We start from the raw sequence: 14981 nt of genomic DNA, 5'->3' as shown, positions 1-14981 counted from the left end.
TCTCCCTCCTTAATAATGTGTACTCTACCCTGAACAGCAACAAATTTTTGTGATTTTTCCAAAGCTTTCGATTGTGTTAATCATAATATCTTGATCAACAAATTGCAGTACAGAGAATGATAACTTGCGTTATCCATAACTACTACTGAATCAGCCGTAAGATATTTTATCAATTCACCAAAATAGTCTTCAAAAACATCCGAATCCATGTCCTCGTGGTAATCTCCCGTATGGCACGACTGAAAGGTTAGCAAATCTTCTTTTAAAAATTCCTCTTCGCTTCCAATATGGACGATTATTAGTCTTCTTCCTTTACCCTAAGGCACCTTAATACCCGTTGACAGGATTTCCATGAAAGCTTGGCGAGCACTGGTTATATTTTTGTCTTGCCACATTTTTAGTACTGTAAAACCTTCGTTAATCCAGATTTTCTTCTGCTCTGTTCTGTATTGCTTTATACTTCTTAAGTATTTTCGTCGCCAGCAAACAATTTCATCGCTTTCAAGTAAAAGTGCTGTACGGTTATGCTTTTCCCACGCAAAATCCATATTTCTCAAAGTAGTTCATAAAAATTTTTTAGTTATCAACGGAAAACTGTCATCCTGGCCAAGATCCATTAAAATCTTATCTAGAGTGGGTATTTCTTTTTTAAAATAAAAAGAGTGAACTTTTCTTCGAATTACACGTTTGGTGTCTTTATCAAGGACTTTTACTGGTCTGCTGGACTTTTCTTGGGAGATTCCACTTGGTCTGCTATCTTTCTCCTGCTCCGCAATAATTTAAAAACGGTGGACTTTCCAACTCCAGTCATTCGGGAACATCGCTCGACAGTTTCTTATACAGTAAATTTCGGGTAATCGTATTTTATGCAATCATGTACATTCAAAATAATAAGTTTTTCATTCACTGATAGTGATGAATTATTGGAACATTTTTTCGTTGGTGTAAATGTCACCATTTTATTACTAATCTTATAATACTGATGCGTTAAACTAAACAAGTATACTTATAAATGTCTAAAAACTTTGGGTAAGGCACCATTGCCCTTACGGCGCATGGTTAAGTTGTATCTAAAATAGGGTTGGAATTAGGTAGAGGCACTAACGGAAGGTTAAACGGTACCAGTTAAACGCAAAACGTAACTGTATAATCTAGTACCTAAGTAATCCCTACACAATATTGCAATGGTTTTATGAACGACTTATATACTAATTATTACCTATAATTTTGTTACTCATTGTGGTTTTCTTCTATATATGGAAATTTTATTTTATTTGTATCTTTATTTAGTTATTTTTATGTTTGTTTTTTAGTTTGTACAAGGTTTTGTCTACCATTTCTAACAATTTTTTGATAATAAAGCATTTCTCTCTCTCTCTCCCTATTGTTTTTTTTATATCAATAAATCAATTATACATAAAAAAGAGAAGAAGACGTTGTATATTGATAAATATGAAACAAAAATATAGATGAGGTTATCCTGAAATGGCACTATAGAGTTTTTATATGCTTGTGGTTCTGTTGTATCTCATATGTAATTTGTTGTTGGAGTTCAAAGAGCATAGTGATGATCTTGTTCCGGCCCAAGTGTGGATGTATCCAATTTCAAAACTGTCAAGTGTCTGACCTCCATAAATTGTGTTACAATCTTAATACCTCAGATTATTATCCTTCAACTCATTGAACAGTGAAAAAATTGTTCTAAATAATATATTTTCTACAATTCACCTCTACATATTTTCGATAACATTTGACAAATAAAACGTGTTTCGTTAGCATATCTTTGAATCCATAGAATAAAAGGACACCATCTGTTGATACACATTTTCCAAACTTCGGATAAAAACCATCATCCAACTTTAATTGTGAAGTTGAGAAACAATCCAACTCCGTGAATACGTATACTATCTATATAGTCGGTGGAAAAGGGTAAGCAAACATTTTTACAAACAAAAATCATTTGTGGATGATGATGAAATTCTTTTGGTAAGCTGGAATATACCTCATCGCTTAGTTATAAAATATGAATTTCATTAAATATGCAGAATATTCAACTAGGTAAATAAAATCGTAGAAAAATGTTTTGCTACCACTGTATACGTTTCCTCTTTAATTGGATATCTTATTTCTGGAAAGTTAATTTCGTGAAGTTAAGGAGACTTATTAGGAAAATAAGCGAAAACGAAGATATATATGTCGGTAAACTCCTTTAACCGTACTCGAAGTCTGTGCCCTTCAGGGTTGCCACACACCGAAAACAGCAAACGGAATTTTATTGCTGGCTGCAGCCGCGTGGAAAAATTTCAATTTGCGCCCATGTTCAACATTATTAATTTTCGAAATGATTTTTCTGTAGTATGGGCTCTCGTTCCATCAAATAGAACAACCCATTGCGAGTGGCATTTATACCCGCCAGCACTTCAAATCCCAACTAAACATTTGTCTTTATTCTTCCAATTGGCTGAAGTAGTAGCCACAGGCGATATAAGTGAGTCTACGGTATACAGGACCGTCACCAACTATTCATTGTGTGTTTATGAAGTTGACTCCGAGACTTCGACGAGTGAACAAGTGCGTGAGTGAAGTGCAGTGAAAGTGGACTCAGGTAGTCAGGTGAGACCCTGATAAAACTTTCTTTTTTTTGCAGGTAGCTGTGCTTTGACACAGCCTTTTATTTATAATGAAAGAAAATACTTCTGCATGAAAGAATTGTGTTTGTTAACACAAATTTGATTGTGCGGAATTTATCCGTTTTCGAAACAGCCGTACTTCTCAGTACGGCTTAACATTTTATTTTTGGGTAAATTTCAGGTTCTCAAGCAAAATAGGAGAACCAAGACAAAGAGTAACAGGCAAGGGGCCTGAAAACTCCAAAAATAGGGAGAAACCCTACGACAGAGGATCGTCTGTCGAAAAACCGAGAAAAAGCCAAGATACCACAACAAGAAGACTAGAAAAAGAGAAAAAAAGACAAGAAACGGAAATTGAGTCGTCAAAAATGGAAACTAAACAACAATCTGAATACGGATTGTTATCGGAGTTGATGGAAAAACATATGAATTCCTATGAAGAGACGATCAAAAACCTTGAAGAGAGGATTAAAACCTTCGAAGTGACGATTATTGGAAATAATAAGCATATTGAGGCCTTAACGGACTTAAACTGAAAGCCCAAAATGAATCATTAGCAAGAGAAATACAAGAGCTAAAATGGAATCCAAATACAGAAGAAGTAGATAAGCCGAAAACTCAAAACAAAGTTACCGAAGGAACACAAAATGAAGACTGCCCCATGGAAGAAGAATATATGGAAGTGAAAAATAAAAAAAAAAGAGAAAGAAACCAGAGAGACAATCTTCAGAAGAAGAAGACATATCAATGGACAAACAAGTCCAGGAAGAATTGGAAAAGATAAGGAGAGAAGAACAAAGAAAACAGACAAAACCGGAGAGAAGGCCACCTCCGATAATACTAAAATCACCACTCATGTGGACAGCACTACGCAAACAGCTAGTGCAAAGGAAAATCAATGCCCAGTGTAAAATGGGAATACACACAGGGAAAATAACGACAGCGACAAAAGAAGACTTCAACAGAATGAGGATGCTCCTGAGCGAGTATAAGGAGATTGAGTGGTATACGTACCTACTCAACGAAGAAAAAGAGAGGAAGCTTGTCATAAAAGGACTGGCTGTTAACACCCCAGTGTCAGAAGTAGAGGAAGAACTGAGGGAAAATGGATCAAGACCAAAAAAATTATGGCAGCTGACAAGTCGTACACAAAGAACGAAGACAACACCCGAAAACTACTAACTATATACATGGTAGTAATCGAACCCGCAGAAGAACCAACTTATAAGAAGTTGAGATACCTATGCCACACAAAAATAAGTGTGGTAGAACAAAAAAGGCACGACGGACCTGTACAATGTTACAGATGTCAAGGATTTCACCACGGACAAAGCATGTGCAACATGGACGTGCACTGCGTGAGATGCGCGGGAGCGAATAGAGCGGCGGAATGCACGCTTAACAAGACGGAAAAACCAAATTGTAGGAATTGCGGAGGAGAACACCCCGCAAACTACAAGGGGTGCCCGAAACACCCAAAAAAGATGGAAAACAAACCAGCTAAGAGCACCATGCAAACAGGACGCACTTACGCACAAGCTGCTAAGAAAACGACAACGACAGGAGCTACTGAGTGTGCTGCAGAACATGCAGACACTCATAGCAACACTCATCGCCCAACAGGTTTCACCGAAGTAACCCACAAGAGGACACCCCCCGACACGGTAACTCTGCATTTCATAAGCAAATGTAGAGTTATACATCGGCGACAGCTATAGAGAAAGCGAAGGACCACTCGGATTAGATCTTTTCTTGCCGGTGGGAGGTTGGAAGAGGTTTACCCGAGGCAGCGAAACAGACACACACATTAAGACATCCAGATCAAGAAGCCAAGAGTGTATAGCCAACAGGCGAATCTCTTAACAAAAAGATAAGACATGCCAGAATCTCCCATAGACCTCAGGGGAGAGGAAGGAAGCTACGCGCGAAACTGCGACGCGAAAGAGGATGAGGACCTGTCGAAATGACAGGGGGTGGTGGAATGTCCTTCTTCCCACACACTCGTGGATTTATCCGGGGGTGGATGCCTAGAGGGTCGGGCTCGTCTCACGGGAAAGTGTGTGTGTGTGTGTGTGAACCGTCACCGATGGTAGTTTTGTGAAAATACTTTAATTGTGACCATATTTAGAAATGGAAAAATTATGTGGTTCAACATCTTCACTTTATTTATTCTCGATGTAACAATACTTTTTTTTCAGAGATCAAGAGAGACTTCAACTTCTTTTGCTCAACATACAAGGACCACATAAAACAGTCCACGATATCTGACAGTACTTCTTACGGTAATGTTGGTTATAAGCGGCTCACACATCTACAATACAGATATCCGTCATTTGCTAATATTTTTCCTTCTACTTCTCCAACCCCCTTAATTTTATGTAGGGGATCTTATTAAGTTACTCCTGTGAAAGCGAAGGTCAAAGAGGAATGAAATATTTTTTTTTAACCAAAAAGCTCTCCTCAATAATTTTATTGTGCGATTGAAAATATATTGAAGGCTATTGTAATAAAAATCAAAATTTAGCTACAATGAGTGACTGAAAAAATAGTTTCATCTTTGTAAACACCATTATAAAACTGTATTATTAATATTAATAAAAAAAAATTGTCAAAATTTTAGGATCAGCTCGCTTTTTCTAAAAGTAAAAGAAATAACAATCAAGTGAAATGAGTTAGAGTGAAAAAAAATTTTCAAATTTTCATCTTTAAATTGAGGTTAAAATACAACTATCATCTAATTTTCGAAATTCAGTTATTTGAATGGAACGAGAATGACAGATATAAGAGTAAAAATCTGCACCATTATAATCAAACTATTTTGTTGATTTAACAAGCTTTGAGCTCAATATGTTCATTTTGTCATTTTTTAACCTAGCTTCAGTTAACTGAGTGTGGATTGAACATTTTGATTAAGTAAAAAAGTGATCGGCAACGTAAATTGTTATTCCGCTACGCTATTTTACTTTGATCTCGTACGAACACATGTTATTGAAGAAGAAGTTTTTATCAGTCTATTTGAGACCGAAATATAATATTACGGAAAAAAACAATTATTCAAACTATACGAATTCTTTGAAAAGACTCTATTTACATCTATTTATTTGAAGTTTATAAAGTTATTAGGATAAGACCGATAGATTAACAAATGGGAACCATAGTGAAAAAATATTGTTATGGTAACATAAGTTAGTTCGAATCTGTATTACTTATACTATGCCCAAAAATTAATGCCGAAAACAAAAAATATTATTTTCGGATATCCAACATTATTTCCGCTCTTGATAAAATTTAAGAAGGTCTCCCGGTAAACATTAAAGCCTGAACTCTATGAGATAATTTGATATTACTCCAGCCCTGCGGGGGCGTATATTATCATGCAAAAATTGAATCATTCCTCTTCTCCAAAGGGCTCGCATGGTACAACGCACATTTCTAAATTACGTTATGAATTGGCAAGCTGTAAAATGAGCTCCCCGTAATCAACCAACACTCTGTGGGCCTTCAAATTTATGCAACCTCTACTATAGCTTAGTTTTCCGACAATGCTGCAATAAGCATATAATTTCCTAGGATCTCGATATACTATCCTACGATAAAGGTTACTATAACGTATAATCATAACTAAATAAAATATTGTAGAAACTGAAAACTATGTCTGAGGCTGAGAATTAAGCAGATACATTTCAATAGGAAGTAAATACGACTTCTATCAATCCATATCTCAACTAATTGGTAATTATAAAAAAGTTCTTATCCAGGTTTACTTTGTCTATTTTCTGTATCCTGAATTCGCAATAGTGCTCTGGTTACAGTGAATTGGTTTATTCCTTGAACTGGGTACATGGACGGTAAAACAGTGAATTATTCAATTTAGAAAAATATGCGTCAGTTTTGATGTACAGTGTATTACACAGTTTCTGTGTCAATATTCAAATCAAAGTATTGATTTTTTTCGATTTTCAAGTTTTTGTAGTTCACGCATATGCTTTACTATTACGTCGAATGTATAAGCCGAACGCCGGTTGTGCTCCATAGAAGGTCTTTTGAAAACGATGGTAGTAAAATCTCCTCATGATACATTCCAATCGTAAGTAAATATCAAAAAAAAATCTAAATTTCGGAATACTAGGAAGTTTTTTTCATACGAATTAACAAATTAGGCAGTATAAAGCAAGTTTTGTGATATTTTTGAAGGTAAACAGACTCCATACAATGCCTGTGTCTATGTTTAAACAATTAGTCCTCCATTTTCTTTCAGACACTTATTTTACTCCCAACGTTTTTAGTTGTAGCGGCCTTTATTATATCTATAAGTGCAGACAAAAATAATGTTTCTCTGTCTATTATCTTTAGAATTAGAAGCCTCGTTATGTTTGAACAATACACAACTTGCTGAGGATATAACTTATTTTTGTATTATATATATATATATATATATATATATATATATATATATATATATATATGGGTGATTCCGTTCTAACTGTGATATTCAATGTCCTGTATTGTTTTTTTGTACTAGTCATTAATTAATAATCAATTAATAAAAATTTTGTGTTAATTGAATAATTCTTAAGATATTTAAACATTATTTTTATACAATATAACTTGCCACTTAAAGAAAACTTATACTACATCACTTGAATGTCAGTACCGTGTCATGTCCATTCCTAGAATTTACCGATAAATTATTAATTTTTTTTGTCGTAACAAATGATTTAAACTAATTACCTTATAAATTCTAATGTTTATGATCAAACTGAGGAAAATTGATGCACTTGTTGTTTAATATCTTAAGTTACCATGTCAGTACCGTGGATAAATGAGTCAGTACCGTGGAACTCAAAATCCGACATTTGTGTCTTGCTCGTGATACTTTGAAGTTGTAGTAAATTCCTCTTAGAGTTTTATTTTTACAGTAAAATAGATGAATGCATAAAAAAGTTAGAAAAGTTAAATTTTAAAATCTTGAAATTTTGAATACAAAAAATCACAGTTAGAACGGAATCACCCATATATATATATATATATATATATATATATATATATATATATATATATATATATATTTATCCTCGAAATAACCATTCTTGTTACAATAATTATGAATTACATCAATATAAATATTAGAGAGTTCAACCAAATGCAATAAGAACCTATAAAAATTTTTTATACGAGTTTGAAAGGGTTGTTTAAAACTTAATTACTAAAGTATGCATTAGTTTTTACAAAAGTGTAAAAACTGCCGAGAGGGTTTTACTGAGATATGAATTCAATTAAAGAAACAAGACTGAAAGGAATGAAATGAAAGTAGCAATATAAGATCATTGAGAAATCCAAATATAGCTTGAATATTTGACGAGACCTAATACTGAGCTTATTACATTTCACTTATAGTTGAGACGTTTATTTACTAATGACGACTAAAGCCAATACAAACAAAACTCCAAACGATACAACGTAAAATTCCATTGTGTTTAGTTTTTTTAATTGAATCATTTATATCATTTAAATGATCATATTAAATTATCTTAATTCTACATAAGACAAGAATCGTTTTTTTAATATATATATATATATATATATATATATATATATATATATATATATATATATATATATATATATATATATATATATATATATATAGTGGCAAAGGCAACGTCGTGCAAGCAACAGGTAAGGTTCACCTTAACTGTGTGTAAATAGTATAGGTAGATATAGCTATCAGTTATATTGACGCAGAATACAATTTTACGTTTGAAATAAGATCCTACTATCTATCTTAAAAATTTTAGGCACTTTTCGCGCTCTCGGACTTTTCCGACTCAGAATATAATATAATAATAATGCGGTGATTTTCGTTTCGTTTTAGACAATTTTTCGTTAATTTTTAGTTATCGTAGGTATTTATTATTTGTTGTAATTGTTACTATTGTCAGTTTAATTTGGTGGACTTTTGGGGACAATAATTTGTGAAAATATTTTCTGTAGGCAGTGGATTAATTTACTTGTCAATAAGATAGGTACGAATTAGTTTTCGATAAAAGAAATTTTGATTTATAGACAATTTGCGCTACTTTGTACAGAATATCGAATTTTCAAACCAATATTTCCGTTGTTACTTTATGGAATGCTTCAACATTTGAATATAGAAATTTGCATAAAAAAGATAATGGGAGGGTATTTTTTCTACTTCTATTTACATTCAAATGTTAAAATTTTTTTTATTCGTTCATATTTTCTTTCAATAAAATAATTCATAATCCAGTTCGACAAATGATATCTCAATTTATGAAAATAGGAAAAGAATAGGATGCCGTAAAAATTTATCTGAGCAGTTTGCAGGAGAAAGTAGCCAAAGCTGTGATGAAATTGGGATGAATATTACTGGCAAATGAATTCGCTTAGAAGATTGGTTAAAAGAATGGGATTCAGGTGAGAAAAAACTGAAAATAACAGGAGCTTTAATAGAGTAAAAGGACATGAAAGCAAAAAGAATTGAATATTTAAGACCTATATATTATCATGAAACTGTAAGATTTACTTCTTGATGAAAGACTGTTTTGATATGCTTACTAGTGTGATAATAAGTATAAGTTCTGATCCTTCTTTGTATTTCCTTATTAACGATTGCTCCTTCAATATAAGAGAATTTTTAGTAAGCTCAATCAAAAATGAAATGGTCTACATACTTGCACCCTTTTCACTTTAGTCACACTACTAACATTGTTAAATGAAAATGGTATATTGTGCAACAAGTGGGAAAATTTTAACTTTTGTGACGCGTATAAAGGTTTGTGGCACAATATACTTCATCTGACACTACACAAATTCATAGAATACTACGAATAACTTACTATCCATTTTGATGGTTAGTGGAATTAAAATAACACTAAAATATTTTTGTACAATTTTGTTTATTTAATATATTTACTATTTCCATTTCAGTATGGAGTTCAACTGGGTTTTAAGACTTTAATAGCAACGTTAATTTTATTTTTAATAAACCCGACGTATCCTTCTGCTAAGGTACCGGATTGCTATCCTCACATGGTGCTTTAATGCTAATATATCCCCTCCTGCATTTACTAAAATTGTTGACGAACTTCTATGGCACTGACCTCGATATAGATGGGGATTTCCTAATTTTGAAAAACTTGCAATTGTTTTAGCCATACTACCTGTCTACTACATTTTCCGTGCTGGAAGTTTTTCTGGTAAATCAATTAGTCAAAGAATATTTGTTTTATGTATTTTAAAATTATATAATCTGACAGAGAAATTTTTAAAAAGTGTCCAGCTGTAAAGCATAAATCACAGTTCAAAAACAGATGGTGAAGACGAAGGTTATGGTATAAAGTAGCAATATTAGATGAATTTAAGTATGTCGAGTTGAAAAGTTTAATATCATAGTTTATTATTCAGAATTTTAACAACTTATAAATGATTGTGAAATGTCTTGAATTACTTAAATAATATTTGGTACTTCCTTTAAAATTTACCCTCATGCTAATGTGTCGTCACCCTCATCTAACACAATATTTATATAAACATATTGTTCTCATTCTCTGTACCCTCCACAGGTGTGAAAAAAGTGGGAAATAATATTTATGAGCAATATATGATTTTGAATTTGAGTAAGCTATTAAAAATACATTACTTTTCATAGCAGTTATAGAACAGGAAACAATCTACGGTTTACCTTTGTTATAAGTTAAATTATATACTCATTATGAAACTTATATCTTAATTAATATGTTTCCAAAACCTTTCATATGTTTTTCAATCCTGTATATCATATAATTAAACCTTTTCTACATTTGAGAATGTAGCTATTAACAAATATGTATTTTCTCTCTCAGTGAGCGAAAAGATTTTTATCTGGAGTCGACATATCAGAAATTTTAAAAGCCTGAAAAGCAGTCGAGAGTACTGTTTTATCAAAACCACGTGTCTCGTGCTTTTATTTTTAGTGGTTTGTCGTGTAACCCAATTTTTCCTTTACAATAAATCTATTGTAAAAATCACTTTCTAATAGAAAAAATTGACATTTTTAAGGAGATATTTCTTAAAAACAGCGGAAGCAATGGGTTTAATAGAAATGTATAAAAAACGGAGCGGTTATGTAAGTGACGTATGAAATGTAACTTCAGAATTAATTTGAAAAAGTTTGATGTTTTGTTTTCACTGAAATGGTATGGAATATTTCATTTTTATCATTTCGTAATTCATCACATGTTAATCTTGATAAATTTTCTGTTTAGAAGTTAACTAAGAAATAACTAATATTCAATTTCTCAGGCTCAACGTTTCACTAGGAAAGCAAAAATATAATACCTGTTGGTTTCAAAATGTAATCGACAAAATGTCGCATACAAAGACAAGTAAGTGCTGATATTTCTTTCTAATATTACCACAAAAATTTTTCCCTTCTATACACATCCTAATACGTTTTTCAAATAATTTAGCAAACTAATATAAAATATAAGAAATAATCTTACCTTGTTTATCCCTTCCTTCATGCCTTAAGATTATATTACTCCCATCCTCTCTTCTCCAAGCGACAGTAGGCTCCGGTACTCCCGTGGCTTTACATTTCAGGCGGATTGTGCCCCCTTCAACGGTTTCAGTAACGTCATTAGGTTCGTTGTCTGATAATATATCTGGTGATATCACTACTTCTAAGTTACCCATCTGAAAAATTGAGTTTGCTTATAATAGATTTGAATTGTTTAATCTAGCTGCTGAACCAGGTAAAATTGTAGTCATTGGTTTTAAATATTTAGGCCGGATATAGCGAACTCTAAGCTACATACCTGTCAACATTATCAGAAATATAGCCAGGTAACATCGATAAGCAAGTTCCTAACATAAGTGAATCTCTAATTTTTGAAAGGTGGAATTGATACTATGAGATTGGGTAACATCCATATGTGATGTAGAGTAAAATATTTTTTTTCTAGTTTGCACCTATAACATAGTCAGTACGAAACACAAACGTTCGTGGTACTAAGCTCCAGTACGATACGGAAAATTTGAAGCGACCAACGAAAATCTAAAGAGTTGAACATAACCTTAGAATTTCAGCTGTGGTTGTATAATTTTTCGTGCGTCTATGATCAATTATGATGAATTTGAAACAAGTATTTTAAATGAATATTGTTTTATTAAAGGGAAGAGATATTTGGTGCTAAATTAAATTAGTAACTCAACGAAAAAATAAACAAAAAACTAAACTACGCATTGTTAGTGAATACTTTGATGGTCTTTTGCATTAACAGGTATATTTTGTGGATTTTCAGTTGACACTTAGTTTTGTCCAGTGTTTTGATTACCAGTAAGCTCAATTTTGTAGGATGAATGATGATTTGCTTATCTATATCTATAAAAGAGGATGTCCTGACTGTCTGACTGATTCCTTCACTCATCAACGCCCAGCCAAAGCTTTTAAAGATAGGTTTTTGCGAAAATTTCGATTTTTAAGGGGTAAATTTCGATTTTAAAGGGGTAAAACGGAATATGTTTGCAAATTAGATTTTTTCGTTTTTCTTGGCCGCTAATTGAGATATCGACTTTGTGTTTGCACTAAAACATTCTCCGTACAAATACCTAAAAACCAATTTATGCGATTTTCATAATTCGACGAAAGGGTTCAAAGAGTTGAACAAAAATTTTTATTACGGAACCATATATTTAACAATTTTTCATGACGAAATGATATATTAAAGCAATTCTTTTTTAAAAATGGGTGCCGTGTGAATACCTAAAAACTAATTTCTCCGTTTTATCACAAGGTCAATCTTTGAAAGTGGCAGGAATCGATTTGAGAGAGAACTGTTTTTCCCATGGTCAATTTTATGTAGCCTGTTCACGAGTAAGTTCTCCGTCAAGTTTAGTTATTTTAGCAAAAGATGGCAAAACAACTAATGTGGTTTACAGAGAAGTATTGACATAAATTATATATGATACAATATTTTGTTCTGCGTTTTTGTAGTCATTGTCACTTTAATAATAAATCATTTATTTAATATCTTTATGTTAATGATATGTATGTATGTATTTGTTATATTATTTATCGTATAAATAATAAATGTGCGTAATTTTTAAATGATAATGTGTCTTTTCTTCATAACACTTCCAAATTGAATTAATGTGTAGAATACATAAGTCATTTCTCATTGACTTATCCCTATATTACGCGAAGTTCAATAAACCGCGGGCCAAGCCGCAACAGGTATTGCTATTATCATATAAACATGAAGAAAATGTTGTTGCTGGTTGAGATCTCTCTGAAAAAAAATTTAAGCTTCTACCATTTTTTTCTTGATAGAATTTTCAATGTAGTCCTCTGCAACAGATGAGGATCTCCAACCTCCACGCCATTTTATTGTAACCGAGTCACCGTCTGCATTTGAGTGACACTGGACCTCCAAAAAGAGTGACCAGTATAAAGCTCAGAATCTGGAAATTTCAGATATTGGGCAAATGAACGTGACAATTTGTCCAATTATTTATGCCAATTGAAATTTTAATGCAATAGCCGCTACGATAAATTAATATTCATCGCTTATGTGTTGGGATAGTAGATCTCATATTAATATATATTTTTTTATAATGTAAATCCATAACTCCTCTGTAATTACAAATTGTGACATATCGTTTTTCGTTTTGATTATAGATACTATAATAATATCAGCTTTTATGTCAAGATCGGCTATACACATTTTAGAGAGCTCTTCTTTTCGACAACTACCAGCATAACCGATAATAAGAACAACTTGATGTACATAAAGTAGTTGTGAGAAATTACATATATAAGTGAATACTTCCTTCCATTGCGAATTATACATTATCATCAGCTTCCGAAATAAAACGATGAATATCATCAAAACTTTTTTAGGTTTTGTTTTCATGTAAGCGTGAAGTTCGAAGTATTAACATTTTTCTATATGCAAGCAGGGCTACAACTTCGAAAATGTGGATCACAAAATGAGCAAGCATAATATTTTCCGTTAGTGTGTGCTCAATGTTAGCATCGCACCATTATCGAAATTTCTGATGGTCGTAAACGGTGCACGACTTTTTTGGAAGCAAATTATATATGGTCTTTTCTGCCACTATAAGTATTTCTGGAGGTACCTATGCAATTAAATTATTCGCCCATTTCCTTGTATTTTCAAGCAAAACAAATAAAAATTTAAATTGTTCCTCTAGTTTGTTTATGAGTGTTACCAACCAATTTTAGTTACCACAATTTTCCTAGTATAATTTGCAAGCAGGTTCTACGAGGATATATTGATATCTAGTTAGTCTAGACCAGTTCCATGCACAAACAAAATATTGCGTTACCATAGTAACGAACAATAACATATTAGAAGTGTCAGTGTAAAGTTTGACGTCAAAAAAGTAAAACAGAGCTACGCAATATATTAAAAGAAAAAAGATGTACACCGAAATTGTGAAAATCGAAAAATTAGAGTATCGAGCCATCATCAAGTATCTGTATTTAAAAGGATTAAGAGGTTAGCAGATTTACGAAGATATGCTTAATACCCTTGGTGATCAATGTCCTTCGTATGCACTCGTGAAAAATTGGACTGCAAGCTTCAAAAGAGGTAAATTTTTCATTGAAGATGATGACCGATCGGGAAAACCAGTTTCTGTGTCAGTCCCCGAAAGTATCGATGCAGTTCATGACATGATTTTATCAGACCGTCGAATTGGGGGAAACGGATATCTAAAGCACTGAATATTTCATACGAACGCGTTCATCATATAGTTCATGTTAATTTGGACATGAGAAAAATTAGTGCAAAATGGATCCCCAAATGTTTGAATGTTGACAAAAGCGTGCGATGTAGACTTTTTAAACCGAATTGTTACTATGGATGAGACTTGGGTGCATTTCATAAACAAAGCACCAATAGATGGAATGGCGACACTCTGGTTCTCCAAGACCTAAGAAGTTTCATGTTCAAAAATCTGCTGTAAAACTTCTTGCTTCAGTTTTTTGGGATTGCCATGGAGTAATCATGATTGATTTTTTGGATAAGGTCGTGAATTTTCTTTCTTCCGTCAATTAAGAGGAGAACATGTTGAGTTACAAAATATTTTGATATTGAAACTTTGTTTGTTTCTATAGTAAGCTAGGAATTTTTCGATATATCCTCGTAATAGTGGTAAAATAGAAAAAAAATTTTAACCCACTCGTTGCTTTGCTCTAAGAAACGCGTCCGACAAAATAGTGTCTCATAAAACTTGTATAATAAATAACTGTTCTCACTTTATGGTTATTATCACTTAAAAAAAGTATTCAAAGTGTCTTGAAAAACTTTGTTTTTAAGATCT

General features: G+C 32.6%; 1 protein-coding gene across 1 annotated transcript in view; it reads right to left on the bottom strand.

The window, feature by feature from the left end:
* The window catches only part of LOC130894723 (lachesin-like), a 198861-nt gene that overhangs the window by 23643 nt on the left and 160237 nt on the right, over positions 1-14981 (bottom strand). Inside the window, exon 7 of the mRNA XM_057801690.1 lies at positions 11135-11327. Coding sequence (XP_057657673.1) covers positions 11135-11327 — 193 coding nt within the window. The remainder of the gene's footprint in view (positions 1-11134; positions 11328-14981) is intronic.

Source organism: Diorhabda carinulata, chromosome 1 (genome assembly GCF_026250575.1).
Source record: "Diorhabda carinulata isolate Delta chromosome 1, icDioCari1.1, whole genome shotgun sequence".
Taxonomy (NCBI): Eukaryota; Metazoa; Arthropoda; class Insecta; order Coleoptera; family Chrysomelidae; genus Diorhabda; species Diorhabda carinulata.
The sequence above is the reverse complement of the archived record's forward strand: the minus strand, read 5'-3'. Positions and strand labels throughout refer to the sequence as shown.